Source organism: Poecilia reticulata, chromosome 3, assembly GCF_904066995.2.
Source record: "Poecilia reticulata chromosome 3, P_reticulata-male-v2, whole genome shotgun sequence".
Classification (NCBI taxonomy): Eukaryota; Metazoa; Chordata; class Actinopteri; order Cyprinodontiformes; family Poeciliidae; genus Poecilia; species Poecilia reticulata.
In genome coordinates this window covers 7075934-7094629 of record NC_088832.1, presented here as the reverse complement: position 1 = coordinate 7094629, position 18696 = coordinate 7075934, and the positions used below count along the sequence as shown (strand labels likewise).

Genomic DNA, 18696 nt, shown 5'->3' with positions numbered 1-18696 from the left:
CATCATCATACCAATGTAGTAGCCTGATGTAAAAACATTTTGCTGGAAAATGTTCAACACTGAGCATGAAAAGTTTTAACTACTGTTGTCAAACATTACCAAACACGTTGTTCTGAAGTCAAAAAAATCTTAGGGCCAACCACGAGAATCAATTCATTTAAAATTAAAAATCAGTTTCACACAAATACAAATTTGCTCGCATAAATGTTTAGCTTGAACTGGGCAGTTCAAGCTAATTTTCTATTAAATCTTATTGATAGACTTGTACATTACCAAGACACATGCAAACATACCTTTGTCTTGGCTTTTTTCTATTCTTCCTCTTTCTTTTATCTGTCTCTGAAGGACAAGTTATTTTTTGCGACATTGTTTTGCTTACTTCTCTTCCACCGGTGCTGTGGAGGTTTGGATTAACACTGCACATTGCACGGCAGCTCATTTTACCGGTCACCAGGGGGCGCCCAAGAGCAATTTTGTTTTTCTTTTTGAATCATGAAAATTGATTGAATGATTTATACATGATCAGATATATATTATTGTAACAAAAAAAGCACAGCTTTATAAAGAAATTGTGTTTTTGTTAATATAATATAAAAATAAAAATCATTACAAACAAAAAAATCTGTTCCACCTGGGCGCTCCATAGAGGCCCCAGGTCTCTAGCAGCCGGTTAGTTTGCTTATGTTCAAGGAAAACATAAAAGAAAATGTATACATTTCTTCACAAAAACGCACGTATAAGGAAAATGAAAAACAAAATATATACATATGTATGCTTTTATTTTTAATTGTCAGTTGTCATACTTGACACCTATCCCTAACATTAAAGACAAATAAACTGATGATTTGTTGAAATTGCAGTGTTTTTTAACCCTGTCCGCAGGTATCCATGAACCGGAAGAGGTTTGGGCCTCACAGTGGAGTCGGGGCTTGTGTGTGGTGTTGGTTGAGAGCATACGTAACACTGAACAAATGGTTTGGACTCAAGGCGGGGGGAGTTACTTCAGTTTATGAAAACAAAAATCCATAAGAATGAAATGCCACACAACTTCCTTGTTAACATTTATGTAGTTTTAGAAAAAAGTAACATGTTATTCAACGCTCAGCTGCAATGCAAATATCGACAGTGACGTTTTTCATTAATCCCTCGCCCCTATTTCCCGATTAATGGTCTCGTCCTTCACCTTCAATGTCACGCTTGTACAGACAGGAACATTGAACGTGTGTATATACATGTGAAGTATGTTTAATTTCAGGTGTGTGTTTAATTCAGCGAGCGCTTTATGCCGACAGCTGCTCACCCCACTGAATGTCAACGGCACCATCTCACAGTAAGTGCTCTTGTTGGCTGTTGGCGGTTCCTGTTAGCTAACGGCTAACGCTGATGAAGTGTTTGCTAGGTTTTGAAGCTTCACGTGCACTGTGCGACACAAAAACCGTACAACTTCTAACGGAACCAGCGCCTTACAAATTGTGCTAATCATAAGGTGTGTGTTCAGGTGTGGAAGCAGAAGGCTGCCGCAGCAGAGGCCGTTGTTCCTCAGCTCTGTGAGACATCAGGAGGCGGAAGCTAGCACGGGAAAAGACTTCAGGTCTGCACACTGTAGTCCATCAGTCCGTCATAATGCTTCAGAAGGATGTCTACTCACTTATGCTGTGTTCCCCCCCCAAAAAAAGTATATTAGCAGCTGGACATCTTGGCTTTGCAAAGCAGACGTAAACAAATTGAGTAGTTGTGATTACTGATGTGTTGTCTTTCGATGTTGAATGATTTTTAGAAGAAAAACTCCGTAATGCTTTGCTCATTCCATTTTCAATCTTTCAGCTATTTTCCCCCGATGCCTGGTGAAGACAGTCCACTGAGATGGGCTGGGAAGAAGTTTGAAGAGTTACCAATTATTCACATAAAAGCAACATACAACAAGTAAGTGGAGTTACTAATTAAATTCAGTTAAAAACAGCAGAAGTTACACTAGTTACTAAAATGAAGGTCTTAAAATCAAACTCAGTAAAGTCTTAAAGTAATATGTATCGTTTACCAGGCTTAAAATTCAAGTTAGTTAGAACAGAGACGACACTTACAGGCTCAGGCCAGGTTAGTTTGACATTTTTTAGGCCAAATCTAAACTCCAATTACAAACAGTTGTGTCTCTTTAAAATGAGATGGGAGAAACATAATCTAGTGACTTTATAAAATCAAAGAGATTGGGCTGACCACCTGTGGAATCAAAGACAATGGCCGCCTGCAGTGTTGCTATTTGACTCCCGTCTCACTAATCTGAAACTGAGGCAAATCTTTGGCTATTGGTGAGCATCAATCTAATTTATCATCTGGCCACTATATTAAGCCTTCAACCTGCAGCGGAACCCGCATGCCGTTTGTCCATTGAATTTTCCAGGGGTGAGGGTCGACCTACCTCTAACGTATTTTCATGAAGGAAGCACAATGTTTTCTTTTACCTGGCTGCCCAAATACAGTCAAAAGTCTGTATTACAGTGTTAAAAATAAATACTTTGAGAGCAGTTCACGGAGTAAGCTTCTCCATCCTTCACCAGCACACACATCCAGCTTACAGACAGCTCAGGACAGTCTTTGGTCCGGACGTCCTGTGGCACAGAAGGCTTCAAGAACAGCAAGAAGTCGACGCCCATCGCCGCGCAGACTGCTGGCATCTCTGCTGCCGCGGTGAGTTTTCTCCTCTGATGCTCGGGCAGAGCAGGACGTCTGTCTGTCAGATCTGTGGTCCCTGACCAGTGGAGCTGATTATGTCTGCAGAATGTTTTTGGTATTAGTGAAGCCTCCCATGATTCTGCTGGTTCACCACTCCTGGTTAATGAGTACAGTATGATTTGTACTGTCGACCTGTTGGAAGACTAATATGTCCTCTATATAAACACAGTATATTTATCTGTATTTTTTTGTTGTTGTTGTTCTTCCAAACAGAAAGCCACAGTAAAAGGAGTTACGTTTGTTCGTGTTGTAGTCAAAGGTCTTGGTCCTGGACGTCTGGTGAGCAGTTCATGCGCTTTTATAAAGCGCCCATACCCATTTTACTTTTTCACATTTTGTTGACGCCAATGCATTTTTATGTGATAGACTTTACACAGAGTATAATTGTGAAGTGGAATCCTCTTTCACTGGAATAACAGCAGCAAGTATTTTGGAGTTTGTGATGGGATTCTTGATGGTTCTTTTTTAGCCGCCTCCCTTTTCAGATCTGCCCTCATATTATTCATATGACTGAGATCAGTACTTTGTAGTGGCCACACCGAAATATTGACTTTGTTGTCCTTAAGCCACTTTGTAGCCTCTGTGACTGTTTGCTTCAGGTCGCTGTCCATTTGAAAGACCAATTTGTACCCAAACTTTTAGGTTTCTGGCTGACTGTCTGTAGATGTTCTCTCCTCATGACACCATAGATTTTATGAATTGCACCAGTTCCTCCAACAGCTGAGTTACACCAGCTGTTTGCAGCAAAACGGCCCCATGATGCTACCACCTGGTACAAGCGTCCCCTTTTTTCCTCCAAATTGGTTGTAGTTGTGGTAAAACAGTTTCACCTAAGTTTCATTAGACCACAGTACATGTCTCCAAAAATGAAGGTCTTTGTGCATTGGGAAGCAGCAATCTGGCTTTTTTTTGTTTTCTTTAGAGTAATTGCTTCCTTCTTGCTGAGTGGCCTTTCAGCCAATGTTGGTACAGGGTACATTTCTTTGGATAATGACGCTGCCTTACCAATAGCATCTTCACAAGGTCTTGGCCTTTGGCTCTGGTGTCGTTTTTCACATGTCTTTAAACTTTAAATGTGATTTATTGTGACTTTCTTCCATCCCAAAGTGTAAAATCCCTTCCACTTCACAATTATGCACTACTTTGTGTTGATGTAACTACTTAAAACTTGAATGTGGTTATAAAATCAGAACATGTGAAAGGGCTCAGTGGTAAACACTAATATATATTGGTATACCTCATGTTGGTCGAGAGAATAGTTCTATCGGGATTTAAAGAAGCCCGATGTATTGAGCAGCTTCCTCTTACTTAAGCAAATTAAAAAACACAAATGTTTTGAAATCTGGAAGGGCACTGGTGAACCATAATCTTTGAAGCAATGTTGCTAGTGGAAAAACAGAGTGAGCCTTCAGAATATTTAAAGCCACTGCAATTTGTTTACGTCTGCTTTGCAAAGCCAAGATGTCCAGCTGCTAATATACTTTTTTTTTTTTTTTTTTTTTTTGGGAACACAGCATAAGTGAGTAGACGTCCTTCTGAAGCGTTCAGGGCCCTTCTTGACAGGGATAATTAAATCAACCAGACTTCTTGATCCGTTTCCTTAGTGACTGAAAGTGTCCTTGTCTGTTTTGCAGTCTGCAATCAAAGGCCTGACGATGGGAGGCCTGCAGGTGGTATCGATCACAGACGACACCCCCGTGCCACACAACGGATGCCGCCCACGTAAAGCCAGAAGGATCTGATTACGCCTCGATGCCGCAGTGCTTAGTATGGAAGCTGTTAACTTGGACTATGCTAATAAAGAGTTTTGTTATGTATCTCTGCTGCCTCTGAGCTCACTTTGCATATTGTGTTTGAGGGGAAACAACAGATGTTAATAAGCAATTGCTGTTCCTGTTGACTTGTGCATAAAGCATCACTGCAGAGAGCTTCATTGGCTTTAGTTTTCACTCTGGAAAAGAAGCAATGTGCTCTCCCATCTCTCTTAGTTTCAAGCTAAGCAGTGTTGTAAATATTGCATTTGCAGAATCGTTCAGATGATTCTTTTCTTTTGGTATAACCATTGAAGTTTACCTAGTTTTGGTGGAATGTGTCAGCACAGAACTGTATCAAACATTCACCAACTCAAAGAAAAGTAACTCCTGTCTTTTCTTCTATTCTGATTCGTTCTTGTATCCGTCAACACATCAGAACCAAACAGTTCAGTCCTGCTGGTCAATGTGAATGAGTTCAGCTGGTTCAGAGTAATAAAGGGCAGCTTTAAGACTTGTATTTGATTTTACTTCAAATAAAATACAAGCACACTGAATTGTTTAGTACTGACTGATCTTTTTGGGGGGCTGATAAATGCCTAAAGTACACTGAAGCATGGTTCCCAAACTATGGTGGTTTTGCAATAAACTTTTATCACCACAGAAGAATGTTCTGTAAGTTCTCATGTGGGAATTGGTTAAATGTGTTTTTTTTTTTTGATGAAATGAACTGTTGAATGAACAGCAGCACAGATTCACTGTTATATTTCAAACAAATTCAGCTTTTTGCCTTCACTGTAAGAGCCCCATCAATTTACAGGCTAAAAAGATGCAATCTATATAATCTTAGTATTCAATTCATCTAAAATACTTTACATAAAAGGGAGATGAAATGTCATAACTTCATGGAGTTGTTGTAGATGGTGATGCTATGAGCAGGAAGGATCTCTGGTAGCAGTCAGTCTTGCGACAAATCAAAAGAGACCTCTGACTGAAGACCTCAGCAGTGAGTGTCATGAATTGATATCTAAGAGGAAAACATTCCACATCAACATGTCCTGAATTACACAATCACTTGTTAGCAGGTACTGCTAATCACATTTGCTTTTGCTGCACCTCAATGTTTTTACATTTACAGGTTTCAAACTACCCGAGTTTTGACATCTCATATGTGATAGACGTTTAAAGATTCAAAATAAGAGCGGCTGCAACTGATCAAGAAATTCTTTATGCGACAATGCAAACTCAACTGATACAAAATACAACAAAAAAAGATTTCTATACACAGCTATACAAAAATACATTTTTATTTCAAACTGAAATGAATTCTTTCCTTTACACACAAGTCAAAACAATTAGATATGGAGGACTGAAAACAGTATGACTACAAGATTTGCTCTCCTCTCAGCCTCACATTCAATAAATCTAAATCAAAAACATCAAAAGTGCATCAACGTTTCAAGAGAAAAAGGAAAAAAGAAAACATAAATATCTTTTCCACGAGTGCGGCATACATGAAAACAACACTACACCAGTTCTCAGCAGATAACACCAGCACAGAGAGCGGAAGAAGCTGTTCTGATTTGCTTTGGAGTTTCAGGAAGTGTTTGCAACAGGATGAAGTGTAGTGGACGAAAAATAACTGGGTTATCAGTAATTATCCGAGGCTTTTTATTTTCTTCCCCCCCTTTTACAGAAAGATGATTTCTGACAAATTGTTATAAGGCTGGGAGTAGAAAATTTCTGAAATAGGCCTCCTTGTCAGCCGATTTACGGCTGAGAACTTTGTGTTCAGAAGTGCAACATCAGCTTGTGTTTCCTTCACAATGCATTAACAGCTCATGAGGTGGAGAAGGCTGCCAGAGTGAAATCCTTCAGGACGGGTCAAAACAGGGGTGTCCAAACATTTTCCAATGAGGGGGGAGCACAACTAAAATAATGCCTTTTGTTCTAAAAATGCAAAAACAATTCTTGTGTAAAAAAAAAAACTGCAGTTTTTTAATGAAATGTACCAGCCTGATTTAAACAGGAAGTATCTGTATATAATTTTAGACGTATTCTAGGCTACAAAAACATGATATGGGTCCCTTTTGAACAAAAACAAATACTTGTTTAGCCTAGTTTAATAAATGGATGCACCCAAGTCTACATTCAAGCAAAAGTTACTGGATGCTTGTGGTGCTGTGTACTATCAAATTAAGATGAAAGCCAAAAATGGATTTAAGATAGTTTGTGTTTCTCCTTAAAACTCCAGAATGTAACTTTTATAAAATAAAATAAAAAATACTTTTCTTACATATTTGTTCAAACTGTCACCATGTTGTGACAGCATGAGACAATCTGTGAAGAAAAAAAAAAAAAAGAAAACTGGGAGAAGGCAGAAGATCTAACTAGAAACACCCAATCAGAGCCAGGAGGAGGGTCTTAGCGCTGTCAATCAAGGCTGTATGCCACTTTCCTCCTCCCCCTTCGATACTGCTGCAGCACATCTCGTCACTGTTGCTAATGCTAGTTAGCATGGCCACCGATGACAGCGGATAAACTGTTGTCCTGAAACGGCGAGTTGTTTTTCTCCACTTTTAGCTCGTTTAGCAGCACGTTCACAAGGATGATGACCAGGAACAGTGCATTTCTTTAGGCAGGAGGTGAAGAAGAAAGACCTTTTCACAGATTATCTGTCTCAAGTTATACTGTGAGAATTTTAACAAATATGTAAAAAAAAATGTTTTATAAAAGTTGCATACTTCTTTTTTTTTAATCTTCATTTGGACACCCCTGGGTTTAAGTCAACAAACTGGTAAAGTCTGCAGCAGCTAGTGTTGATATCGCCTTGATAAAGCCACATAACCACAGACTGCAGCGGCACAGCAGTCGGGGTAGTCAGGGTGGGAATGATGGGATGAAGAACTGGATTTCAATGAGATGAAAGGTCAAGCCTTAGGTGCTTTTCTAAATATTGCACTTTAAAAGCAGAGGATGAAACCCCAAAACTGATTTTTAGAGTACCAACAAGAAGTGCTTGTACATTCAGCCCTCACACCAGACACTGGGTTGGGTCAGGAGGGGTGAACTGAAGGAGTGTCGTCTGGGGAGGCCTCACTTCCCCTGGAGGTTGCTGAGCTCCATGTCCTCCTTGCGCCGCTTCTGCTGGGTGAAGAGGGAGCTGAAGGGGTACAGCTTGGCCTTGGCCGGGTAGCGCTGTCCGGCGATGTTCACCTCATAGTCGCCACGGTTGATGAAGTCGGGGGTGATGGGCGTGGGGAGGCCCTCAGGACCCGGCGGTGGAGACACGAAGCCCAGGCAGACATGGCGCTCCAGCGTGTAGCTGTAGGCGCTGCTGGTGGTGGTCCCAGCCAGCTGGCCGCTGCGGTAGACAGGCTCGCCCCACCACGGCCACAGGTCCAGCTCCGTGTCGTGGTCCTCCAGGACAAGCATGATGAAGCGGCGGAACACGCCCTCCTGGCGCTGCTGCAGCAACGCCTCGCGGCCCAGGAAGTTAGTGTCCTGTGGAAGAGAGACACAGAGGGATTATCAGTGGACGTCACGCTGTGTACACACTCACTGTCGCTGTGCATGTCAACTGCAGAATATATTGTAACTATTCAAACTATTTACAATTATTAAATTATTTACAAATCGCAGTGAGCTCAGATCCGCCTCTTTCCTCCTTATTTAGTATCTCATTCACCAATGTTGAAGAATGACTTGTTTTCTCATGCTGTAATAAACACTTGTAGTGCACAGACTAATGTTAAAACAAGACTATGGAAAGTAACCATAGCAACCAGTGACAGTTTAAAGGCAAAGTGTGTGTGTCCTTTGCGTTTACAAACAAATAATTGCTCTATAGAAAAAGGCAGCCAGAGCCCAAGCTGTGGCGCCTGCAGAGCCATGTTCTCTCTCAGTGTGTTGGAACGGATTATTAACTGTGCAGCCCGTTTTAGCAATACTGCACCGCCACAACAGCTGCGACTCACCAGAGGTTCTGGTTCTGAGCTCAACAGTAAACTTGTTTATTTAAAGAGTTGCCTGTTGTGTCTGCAGCTGCAGTCAGAACATTTAGAGCAAAGCAGATGGCAAACTGACTGAAACGAAGCTTCACGTTCCAATATAAATGCCGTTGGTGTGCAGTGAGAGAACATTTCCCCAGCGGCCGGACCGACCTTGTCGAACTTGACCCTGAACTCCCGTCCGCACTCCAGCGGCGTGGTGAACGTGTCGAGGTCCTGACCCCAGAAGGCAAAGAACTTTTCGATGCGAAGGCTCCTCAGAGCGTAGTACCCGGCGTTACGGATGCCGTACTTCTGCCCCACTGACATCACCTCGTTGTATACATGCAGAGCGTACTGGAGGGAGTGGATGGATGACATCAGAGTTAGACTTCACAGGAATCTGTGTTTTTCCTGAAATCCCTACCGGTATAAATCATCACACAGAGAAGATGTGACCTGATGTGCAGTGGCAATAAGAAGTTGATGTTAACCTATTGTCTCATGTTAGGCTTTAATGGAGAACCTCCAAACCATTCTATGAAGGTTGGTTACACAATAAATTTATTTAATTTTGCGATCAGCCATGCAATTACTGGGTTATCGCACAAAATTAAGGAAACGAGATGATTTACTGGTGCACCCTGAAAAAAAAAAAGAAGAAAAGAGTACTTTAAAAATCAAACTCGTGTCTCATATTTGAAGTCAAATGTCCTCTAGGAAACTCTTTTAGAGACAGTTTGACTACGAGTGGTTCTGGTACAGCTCACAAAGTGTGTGGAATACTAAAGAAGGACTAACTCAAAATGAGTGCTCCAAAATGATGCATCAAAACTGGTAGGGAATGGACAAAGCAGGCCAATATCAAGGTTTTGGAAATACTAGCATGTGAGGCCAACGGACTGGTGCAGGGAGGGCGCAATTGGTCCGCTCCTTCTAGGGCCCAGTTCAACATGTCAACTATAAACCTAGCTTAATCCGTCTTTACCTTCACTGTTACTGCTGTATAAAAAGTATTTTAAATAACGCGTAACCTGGTGGTGGGGCAAGTTCACCCTGGTGGCCTGCCAGGCTCATAATACACTGGGGGAAATCCTGAACTATCATGAATAAAAATAAATAACAATGCAAAGAATGTGCATAAAACTGTGGGCTGTGCGAGGAAAAAACATTTTGACCCAGAATACAATGTGCATTACAGAAAATCCAAGTAATTCAAAATCTGGGCAGTCAGATTTCTTTTAAAAATGAATCGAAGTTGTTAAATGCAAATGAGTAGAGGTCAAAAGTGATCAGAAAATTGAGAGCATTTTCTCAAACACCCTGTCCTGTTGTCTAAATACAACTCGTTTGCACCTCTATGGGGATGTAGAGCATGAAACCTGGTTCTCCAGTATGAGTCATGCTCATCACTCTGATCCCGTTGGCGTAGCCCACACTCATCTCCTGCAAATACAAACAGGGCAACATGAGGGCAAGAGCACAGAACAAACAAGCCGCTTATCGTTAGCTTTGCTTCAACTCGTCTCTCACCTTGCAGAACATGGAGGGGAAGTGCTCGGGCGTCATGGAGACGTACGACAGCTCAGCCAGGACGTCCATTGCTCGTGGACCAATCAGATTCAGAGCTGAATGAGAAAAGTTTGATAAGTAACCTTTTCAAGAGACACAGAGAGGGTAATAGGACATTGAGGCTCACCTGTGTACTTCCAGCTCACATCCTCTAGGTGGAGGTGTGGGTCGTTGGGCATGTGCTTCTTTATCCAAGACCAACAGTGGACCTGCTGGTCCGTCGGAGAGATGATGAAGAAACTGGAGGCAAACGGACATCGTTTTTTGTTTTAGATGAGTTTTTCATGCCATAGACCTCAGGTCCACGGTGCCGTTCCTTGGCTCCAACCTGTTCTTGCTGAGGCGGACCACGCTGCAGTCGTTCTCGTAGCCACCCCTCTTGTTCAGCATGCCAGTGTGGACGATGTGTCCGACGGGAACGTCCAGGTCGTTGGCGCACAGATACTGCAGCAGCTCCAAAGCCTGGTCGCCTGTAGACTGAGACAAAAGTTCACAAATCACTTCCGTTGTGCTTTATCCAACCCAAATGTTTGAGTTTAATCAAAAACAGAGAAGTAGGGGAGGAAATGTACAAGAGACGAGTGCAGAAGAACTCTAGTGAATTGCTTTAAGAGGCATGTGGAGGCCTGTATTTGGCAGAAATCTTGATTTTGTTATGAACAGGGTGTGCATACTTTTCCCCAGTAAAATTCAAGCACTTTTCAAACAACTTAAATGTAAAATTAAAAAAATAATAAAAAACTAAAAAAGGGAGTTTAAATTTAATATTGCATATCATTTGTTACTGTTATTAATGACATCTTGTGGTAACATTCTACACTGAAACAATTAAAATAAAATGTTAGATTCCTGCTCAAATTAAATGCCTACCCACAAAAAAAAAAAATCTATTTTTATTTGTTGTATGAAAACTTCTGGGCTCACTTGGAATTAACGTTTTCCAAATTGAGGCGTCTAATCAAACGTTAGATTGCATTTTATTACAAAGCTGAGCAGTTTGAAAAGCATTTTCAAGGATTTCAAGCACCCATACAAACACTGAATGAAAGAACAACAAAATGGCAACACAAATAGAAAGCTTGACCTTGTCATGTTCTTTTGGTGACGAACTATATATGTATAAATAAATAGTGTTTTATTGATTCTACAGAAAAGTCTAGCTGGCGTCTTTAAAAAGAGCCAATGATTTGTTACAAATCAATGCAACATTGATGACAAAGATGATAGTTAAACTGCTACAGATGAGGGGAACTGGGTTTCTTCTACCTAATTTGATGCCGAATGTCAGACGTGACTCACAGTCAACTCAAACTTGGTGAAGGAGGACATGTCGATGACACAGACGGCCTCTTTGCAGCACTTCACTTCTGCTCCGACAATATCAAACCAGTCGGGCTTGTAGAAGGTCTTACTCTGATCCAGGGACAGCAGATCTGAAAAGAAAGGAACAGCAGGGGCTTTATTCATGAAACATCTCCAGAAATCACACTGTAGAAACTCAAAAGAATGAGTTTGAACCCTTGGTTCAAATCGATAACATCGCTCCATAAACAATGTGTTTCTATGAATTCAGTTTCTTGGTAGCGGTCGTAAAAGTTAGTTTCTGCTAACGAATTCTGGGAAATCTGCAGTAAAAATCACTGCATTTCTGTAGATGTTTCATCTTTACTGAGAATTAAGTATATTAGGTGTATTCTTAGAACAGCACCTGCAATGACTCCTCTTCGCTCTACTTCACTCTCTGTTGTTGATTCTCAGACTGGCTAGTAAAAAAATCTGTTAGGAAGTTGAGAAGGTTTGGTGTGGATGCTGAGCAGTATGCACCTTTTCCAGGGGGAACAAAGTATTTGGGTCTTTCGAAGCCATGTTTTTCCATCCAGCGAGCCCCCTGGGTGTCCAGGCGGTCATACAGGGGACTGGTCCTGAGCTGCCGGCCGGTCTGAAAGTCCCACCGAGGAACCTTCAGCTCATACAGCAGGGCTAAGCATGCGATGCACAAGCACAATAATAAAAAACATTAAAGAAACTTATCACTATATATACACACAAAGAATTCAATACGAGTGTCTCACATAAACAACTGTTAGGAAACTGATAAACTGATGAATGTTTGGTGGATGAATGGCTAGGAGGAGATATGAGGATTGAGAAAAAGAATCCAAAACTATATATATATATATATATATATATATTATCACATAGATAAATAAAAGATTTTTGCTAATTTTGTTAATATGCCGTTTCCAATTAATTAAATACAGACTCTGCAAATAACTCGATTAAAAATTTTAATTGAGTGCCACCACTAACTTGTAATTAAAGGAGCGGCCGCTACTCACGCATGACTTCCATGACTCGGTGTCTCAGGAAGGTTCGGCTGCTCTGCAGGTTGCCAAAGCGTTTGATGTCCAGAGGCCAGACGTTGGCGGTGGGGTAGCCGTAGGTCATCCACTCTGCCAGGTACCTGCACACAGCAGGAAGAGGCTGTTTGAGCTTCACTGAACAAGTCAACATCACAGCAGAGCGCCGATGTATGAAAAACATTTCTTTCCATTCAACATACATGGAAAAAGTAAATAATGCATGTAAAACTAAAAACAATATTTTAAAAAGTAGAGTTTCTCCCCCATTTAATGATTTATTGCTTACTTCCCAGCTCCTCCGGCGAAGGCCAGACCCGAGGAGTTCATCCCTGCCAGCACGTAGTAGCCAGACACACCTGGCGTCTCCCCCATCAGGCAGCGCATGTCGGGCGTGAAGGACTCTGGACAGTTGACCAGCTGGTGGACCTCGGCCGTTTCGATGTGCGGCATTCTTCTCAGCAGGGCGCTAAGCATCGGCTCTGCAAGCAGAAGAGCACAACGGTAAGGAGTTTGCTCTCCGACAAATATTTCCATGTTCTAATAATCCAGATTGGTGCGTTCGGATTTCGGAAGGCATGTTGTTACGCCAAAGTGGCCCCTTGGTGAGAATTTAGCCGAGGTATTTTAGTTGCGTGTTGCTGTGGTTCAGGTTTGGCTGAGAACTTGTGTCCTCCCCATAAGGTTGACGAGAGTTATGACAACCTGTCAGCTTACATGAAGACTCTCAAATTACTACTATGAGGCCAAGGACAAAAGATTGAAGCACACGTGTGTGTTTGGACATATGTACAATGACCCACAGAGTCAAAAACAATAAACCAAGACAATCATTTTGGATAAAAGTATATTTTTGTATTTAAAAAGAGAATGATTTAACTCATTTTTATTTAATTTCCGTCTGTGTTGAAAGTGGGAGAATTCAAAATCCATCACAGCCTAATTTATTGCCAGTGTAATCTATTAGGGCTGAAACGATTAACTGTGATGAATCGATTACTGAAATAATCGTCAATTTAGTGTATAATTAAACAGGAGTATGCAAACTCAAAAAATGCCATTTTCTCAAATAATATATTCAGGGCAGTAATTAAGCCAAAACTGTACAAAATTATATGCATTTTGCATTTATGATAGAAACAAACATTTGTCTGTAAATCTGTTCTACCCAGAACTCCTCAAGTGTCAGATTTAGCTTTACCTGGTTTAAATTCTGGGGAAAAAAAGAAAAAGAAAAATATTCCCCAGGGCACCTTTTTCTATGCGATTACTAATAAAAATAGTCAGTAGATCCATTCTACACTTTATTGAACACTGAGCTTCTCACATGTTGATGTTAGAAGTATTTTTTTAGCTGCAGATACATCCATTGCTACAAATCATTCACTAAAGGAATGCTGCGTTATTGCATTTTGGGCAATAAAAAATGTGCTTATTTCCATCTTTTAATGTATTTCTAATATAATATAAAAAGGGCTTAAGTGATTAAATGAAAAATCTACAGGATTTGCCAATTTTTCACTCAATTGATAGAATAATTGATTATTAAAATAAGTATGAGCTGCAGCCCTGTAACATATTGATATGCAGTCAAATAAAGTGCTCAGAAATAGCAGTCGGTCCTCATTACCGAAGTGATCCCAATCCTCCTGCATGTTCTGGATCTCCAGCTGGTTGCGGCCCTCGGTGAAGATTGGTTTGGGGTTCTTCTCGAAGCCACCAGACAAAAGGCCTCCCTGCCACGGCCTCGCGTACATCCTACCATCCATATCAATTATAACTGGAAAATAAAATAAAATGTTTAAAAAAAATCACAAACACAAGTCCACAACTTTAACAATTCATACACAAGAACCGAGATCCACCAAGAAGAATGTTTGTGGTTCCCAATCTCTGGTTTTGCAACTTGTGGTCTCAGAGCCTCTGACGTTATTTTGCGACTAACAGAGCAAAGGAGGATTATGTATTAAAATACTACCCAAAACTGCAGTTTCAAGTAAAATCAGACTTTGCAATGGATTAGAAGCTACGGCAAAAAAATTTTAAATCAGTGTACTTTATTTTAGAGACCTGGAGTGTTGGGCACCAGTGGCTCCTGGAGAGGTTTGGTGAGGAGGTAGAAGTGCTCACAGCCATGGAGCGGGACCGACACTTTCACTTCACTAGCCTGGCCCAGTTCATAAGCCCACTGGAGCGGAGACACACGGAGAAGAAGCACCAGATGACTGCATGAACCTAACAAACCAGACCCACCACAATCTGCCAAAGATATTCGCAGTAAAGCTAGTTAGCTAGCAAGGTTTTATTAGCGGCTAGCTAACGGTAGCCTCAATCGCCTTGAGTCACAGAACATTATGGCGACTCAAACTTTAGCCTGACAGAAAAGTCCCACGAGAAAACTATATAGAATATACAAGATTAAAGATTAATTTAAGACTGGTGGTTAACATATTTAAGGCCAACTTACATATCTTCCGATGGATTTAATACATTTTAAGGCCTCCATTTTAAATACATGAATTTAAGGCTTTATAAGAATGCGTAGAAATATTGTTGAATGTGATTGAAAATAATATGCAGCTAACTTCCTGAAGTAAACAAGGCACCAGGTCCCGAAAGCGTGAGTTTTACCTGACCGGCACAGTTGACAAAGTATTCACACTCAATGGAGCCGCGATCAGTCTCCACGGCCATAACGTGGCCCTTTTCCACCACCACCTGCTGAACGGCGGTCCGGTCCAGAATCTGGACTCCTGAAAACCAACAGAAATGGACCATGAGGAGAAAGATAAAGAGAGAGAGACAAAAACGGGGTGAAGTCAGGGTTCCCTCTGAAGTTACCTTGTCGGGCGGCAGCCACGGCCAGCGCATGGTTAACGTCAGGCGAGGACACCACAGCGTCATCAGGGAGATGGAGCGCCCCCACCAGGTCATGAATGTTGACTAGGGGGTGGAGTTTGGCGATCTCTTTGGGTTTAATAATGTTACAGTTGATCCCCAACACTCTGTGGAGAAATTAGGAACTTCAATGTTCTTTACCGTCTTTAAATCAAGCAAATCGATGGCATCCGCCTACACCCATGTAGCCTATTGAGTTCAACCGCCTGTCTTACTTGAGTCTCGTTGCCAGGCGCTTAAGTGAAATGAAGCGATCCTGATTTTGTGCCAGACACAAAGAACCAGTCTTCACATAACCTGGAAAATAATAAGAAATCCAACACACACATAAGTATTGAGTCAGAAATGCTTATAGATTCTTTTTTTTTGTTGTTGTACTTTATCAAGTTAGAAACCACAAATTTATTGTTTTTTATTTTGATTTTACATGACAGGCCAACACAAGACAGAAAATGCCAAAGAAGTGGAAGAAAAATGGCGTCCCTACTAGTTTTATACATCTAGACACGAAGACTTCCAACCATTTCTCTTTGTTTTTGCTTCGTCGGATTTGATGAGAGGGTCGGGATTTCAATCTGGACTGATTACAACTCATGAATGTGCTAAACCTCCTGTGTATAGTGCTGCATTTAGTCCCTCTAGAATTTTTGCAATGTTTTTTTTTGTGATTTTTGCGACCTAAAATGGCTGACTTTGCGGCAACTTTTTCCAAAAGCTGGGGTCAAAGTTGCACATTTTTACCAGCTTTATTTTTGCAATAACACAGACTTACAAAAATATAAAATTGCAGCGCATAACTTTCCCAAAAAGGATTTTTTATGGTCAATATAAAATGCAAACGGGAAGATATTAATGCAAAAAACTATTTTAGAGGCACATTGTATTCCTTTATGGATGTCTAGCACAAATGTAATTAATCATACCTGACACAGATGCAGAGGAAAGATAGGTGGTGCAAAATGCTATTTGTATCCATCAGTTCAAGTTAATGATGATGAAGTTACACATTGTAATTTTCCCTTTATTTCCAGCACCAAAAGCTGAATATGAGTAAAGGCTGTGAAAGCATCTAACCTGTTTTAACACCGGTCTCCTCCTCTAGCTGCTGGTAAAGACTGCTGGAGTAGTTGGCCATCTGAGACTCGATGGAGATCGGTTTAGCCATGCTGAGAATGCCAGCGCAGAGTCTGGTTGTTCCTGCACCAAGCCTGGGCGAAAAGCAAAACATGAATAGAACATAATATTCAACTTTATGATCTCCTCCTGGAGACCAAAATGAACCAATTTAAGGCTGGAGCACAGTTCAACACAAGAAAACAGTTTGACTGGAGAACTGAAAGTTTAATCCTGAATTATATTCCTAAATTATTAAACGGGCAGTGTGATGTAAAATCAACTTTTTTGAGTTTTACATCATGTTGTAATGTTATTCCCTCATCAAAAAGATCCCTGGAGTGTTGCTTTGACTCGTTTATACACGTTTAAGAAATCATTTTGGCTCCAAATGGTTCCCGTGGCAACCATTTGCAAATGCAGAATCCTTGCTATCACCAAAGAACACCTTTTCTTTGTCTCCAGGTGAACTTCTACATTACAGAGCACTCCTTCCCTGCGACTCCCCTACTTAGCTCCTTCAGACTAGCCAGCAGCAATTAGCAAGCACCTGGTAGAGCTTCACATCTACTTCTCAGTGCAAAGCTCCTCAGACCAAAAGCTTCTTAAGAGAGAGGCCCAATTTCCAGATTTTAAACTGTGAAGTATATTTAAATAATCTGAAAGCAACTTAGCTAGTTAGTTAATGGAGTTGGTGCAGTAAAACAACACTCTGTCCCTGGTAAATACATAATCGTGCCCCTTTAAATATAACAGAGTTTTCATCTCACCTGCCCTGCTCAAGCAGAACGATGTCCGTCCAGCCCAGTTTGGCCAGGTGATAGGCCACTGATGTTCCAACAATCCCGCCTCCACAGATCACCACCCGGGCCTGGCCTGGCACAGGAGGGAGTTGGGACTCCCCGCTGACAGCCAGACACTGCGGGGAGGTCCAGAGCCCCCTGCCCGCCAGCCTGAAGCCTATCTGAGGGAGCAGCAGCCTGGGGAGCAGCGCAGGGGCCATGGCCCTGGAGCTCCGCACACAGCTGCACATGGCTGTGCTTTCTGTAGCAAAGAAACAAAAACACAGACACAGAGCTTCAGGGAGGGAGGTTTGGTCAACGACGCAAAGGCGATTAAGACAACGGGAAGTGTTTCTTATAGTTTAAATGCTGGTTAAGCAAGCGTGACAGTCATTATACGGTTATAGCCTTCATAAGAAACACGGGTTATTTTACTGAAAAGCTCAGTGGTCCACATTTAAAGAGCAGCAAGAGTCTTGGAAGAGTATCAAGGTGAAAACAAGTCTCTGAGTTACATGAAGACAGCACTGTTCTTAAAGCTTCCCTATAGCTGGACCGCTAGCTTTAGCTGACGACACTTTTAACACATAAATTGTTCTGCGAAGTCAGTTAAAACGGCCGAAGCAAGCATCATTTTTTAAAGTTACATAAATGCCGCCCTGACATTGCGAGGCTTTATGGTGGCTGGGTTTAACTTATCAGGGTTGACTGGAGCTACACTGCGTAGCTTGTAGCAGACGCTAGCTAATGTTCACTACTTTGTATATTAACTCGGCCGAATGACAGAATATAAAAACACATGACTGACATTTAATTTGTTCAAGACTGCCTTAAACTCACCTAGTCAACCAAGTCCGGCCGTAGCTATAGGTTTACAAACAAAGTGGGGAAGAGCAAGGACTGTTTTGAGTGAAAGTCTCAACATGAATCAAGCTAGCTTCAATTGGAAGCGCAACTTCCGGGGTGGAACTTCAAATTAAAGTCACACGCCCCATTTTATTCCCACGCTTTGTCATTTATTTTCTTATTTCCGTTTCACTCCGTTAATAAACAAGTCGGAACTGAGATAATTAGAGCAGTAAGGACCACTAAACACAATTTGATTCGGGGTCAGTTTTGATAATATCCCGTCTGTATATCACTCATTTTTAAACATTTATGCCATTCCAACATAGTCAAAACTGTATTTCACAACTGGAAAGTAATGTCAGCCACCACACCAGTTAACCCAACCTATTTGAATTTCCAACCAAATGTGTACGTGCGACGTAGGATAGAATCTACACGTATAAAAATGTAAGAATCAGTTTTATTCTCCTTGTTAGTTCAAACAAACAAGGAATTTGACTTCGGGTCCGCTTTTCCCTCAATACATTTAAAATACAAATGGATTTTTTTTTTTTAAATAGCAAAATGTTTTTCTATAGAAAAGTGTATTTTACTTTGATTACACTGGGTTTATTTTTATGAATACTTCAGATCCAGGGGCAAAAATAAAACA

The 18696-nt window shown here is 41.2% G+C and overlaps 2 protein-coding genes across 2 annotated transcripts; one reads left to right on the top strand and one right to left on the bottom strand.

Annotated features, from left to right (window-relative positions):
• The first annotated feature begins 1018 nt into the window (after positions 1-1018).
• mrps11 (mitochondrial ribosomal protein S11) lies at positions 1019-5038 on the top strand. The gene is made up of 6 exons (XM_008404830.3): positions 1019-1330; positions 1499-1591; positions 1825-1923; positions 2556-2685; positions 2944-3009; positions 4365-5038. The coding sequence occupies exons 1-6, from the start codon at positions 1242-1244 to the stop codon at positions 4470-4472; spliced, it is 585 nt and encodes a 194-aa protein (XP_008403052.1). The 5' UTR covers positions 1019-1241; the 3' UTR covers positions 4473-5038.
• Positions 5039-5772: 734 nt separating this feature from the next.
• On the bottom strand, positions 5773-18168 carry pdpr (pyruvate dehydrogenase phosphatase regulatory subunit). The gene is made up of 18 exons (XM_008404831.3): positions 18036-18168; positions 17184-17457; positions 16375-16508; positions 15516-15597; positions 15244-15407; positions 15034-15155; positions 14473-14590; positions 14033-14182; positions 12692-12884; positions 12382-12506; positions 11867-12022; positions 11342-11475; positions 10371-10519; positions 10170-10282; positions 10004-10098; positions 9827-9916; positions 8645-8827; positions 5773-7985 (listed from the first exon to the last, which is right to left on the bottom strand). The coding sequence occupies exons 2-18, from the start codon at positions 17444-17446 to the stop codon at positions 7578-7580; spliced, it is 2679 nt and encodes an 892-aa protein (XP_008403053.1). The 5' UTR covers positions 17447-17457; positions 18036-18168; the 3' UTR covers positions 5773-7577.
• Positions 18169-18696: the final 528 nt, after the last annotated feature.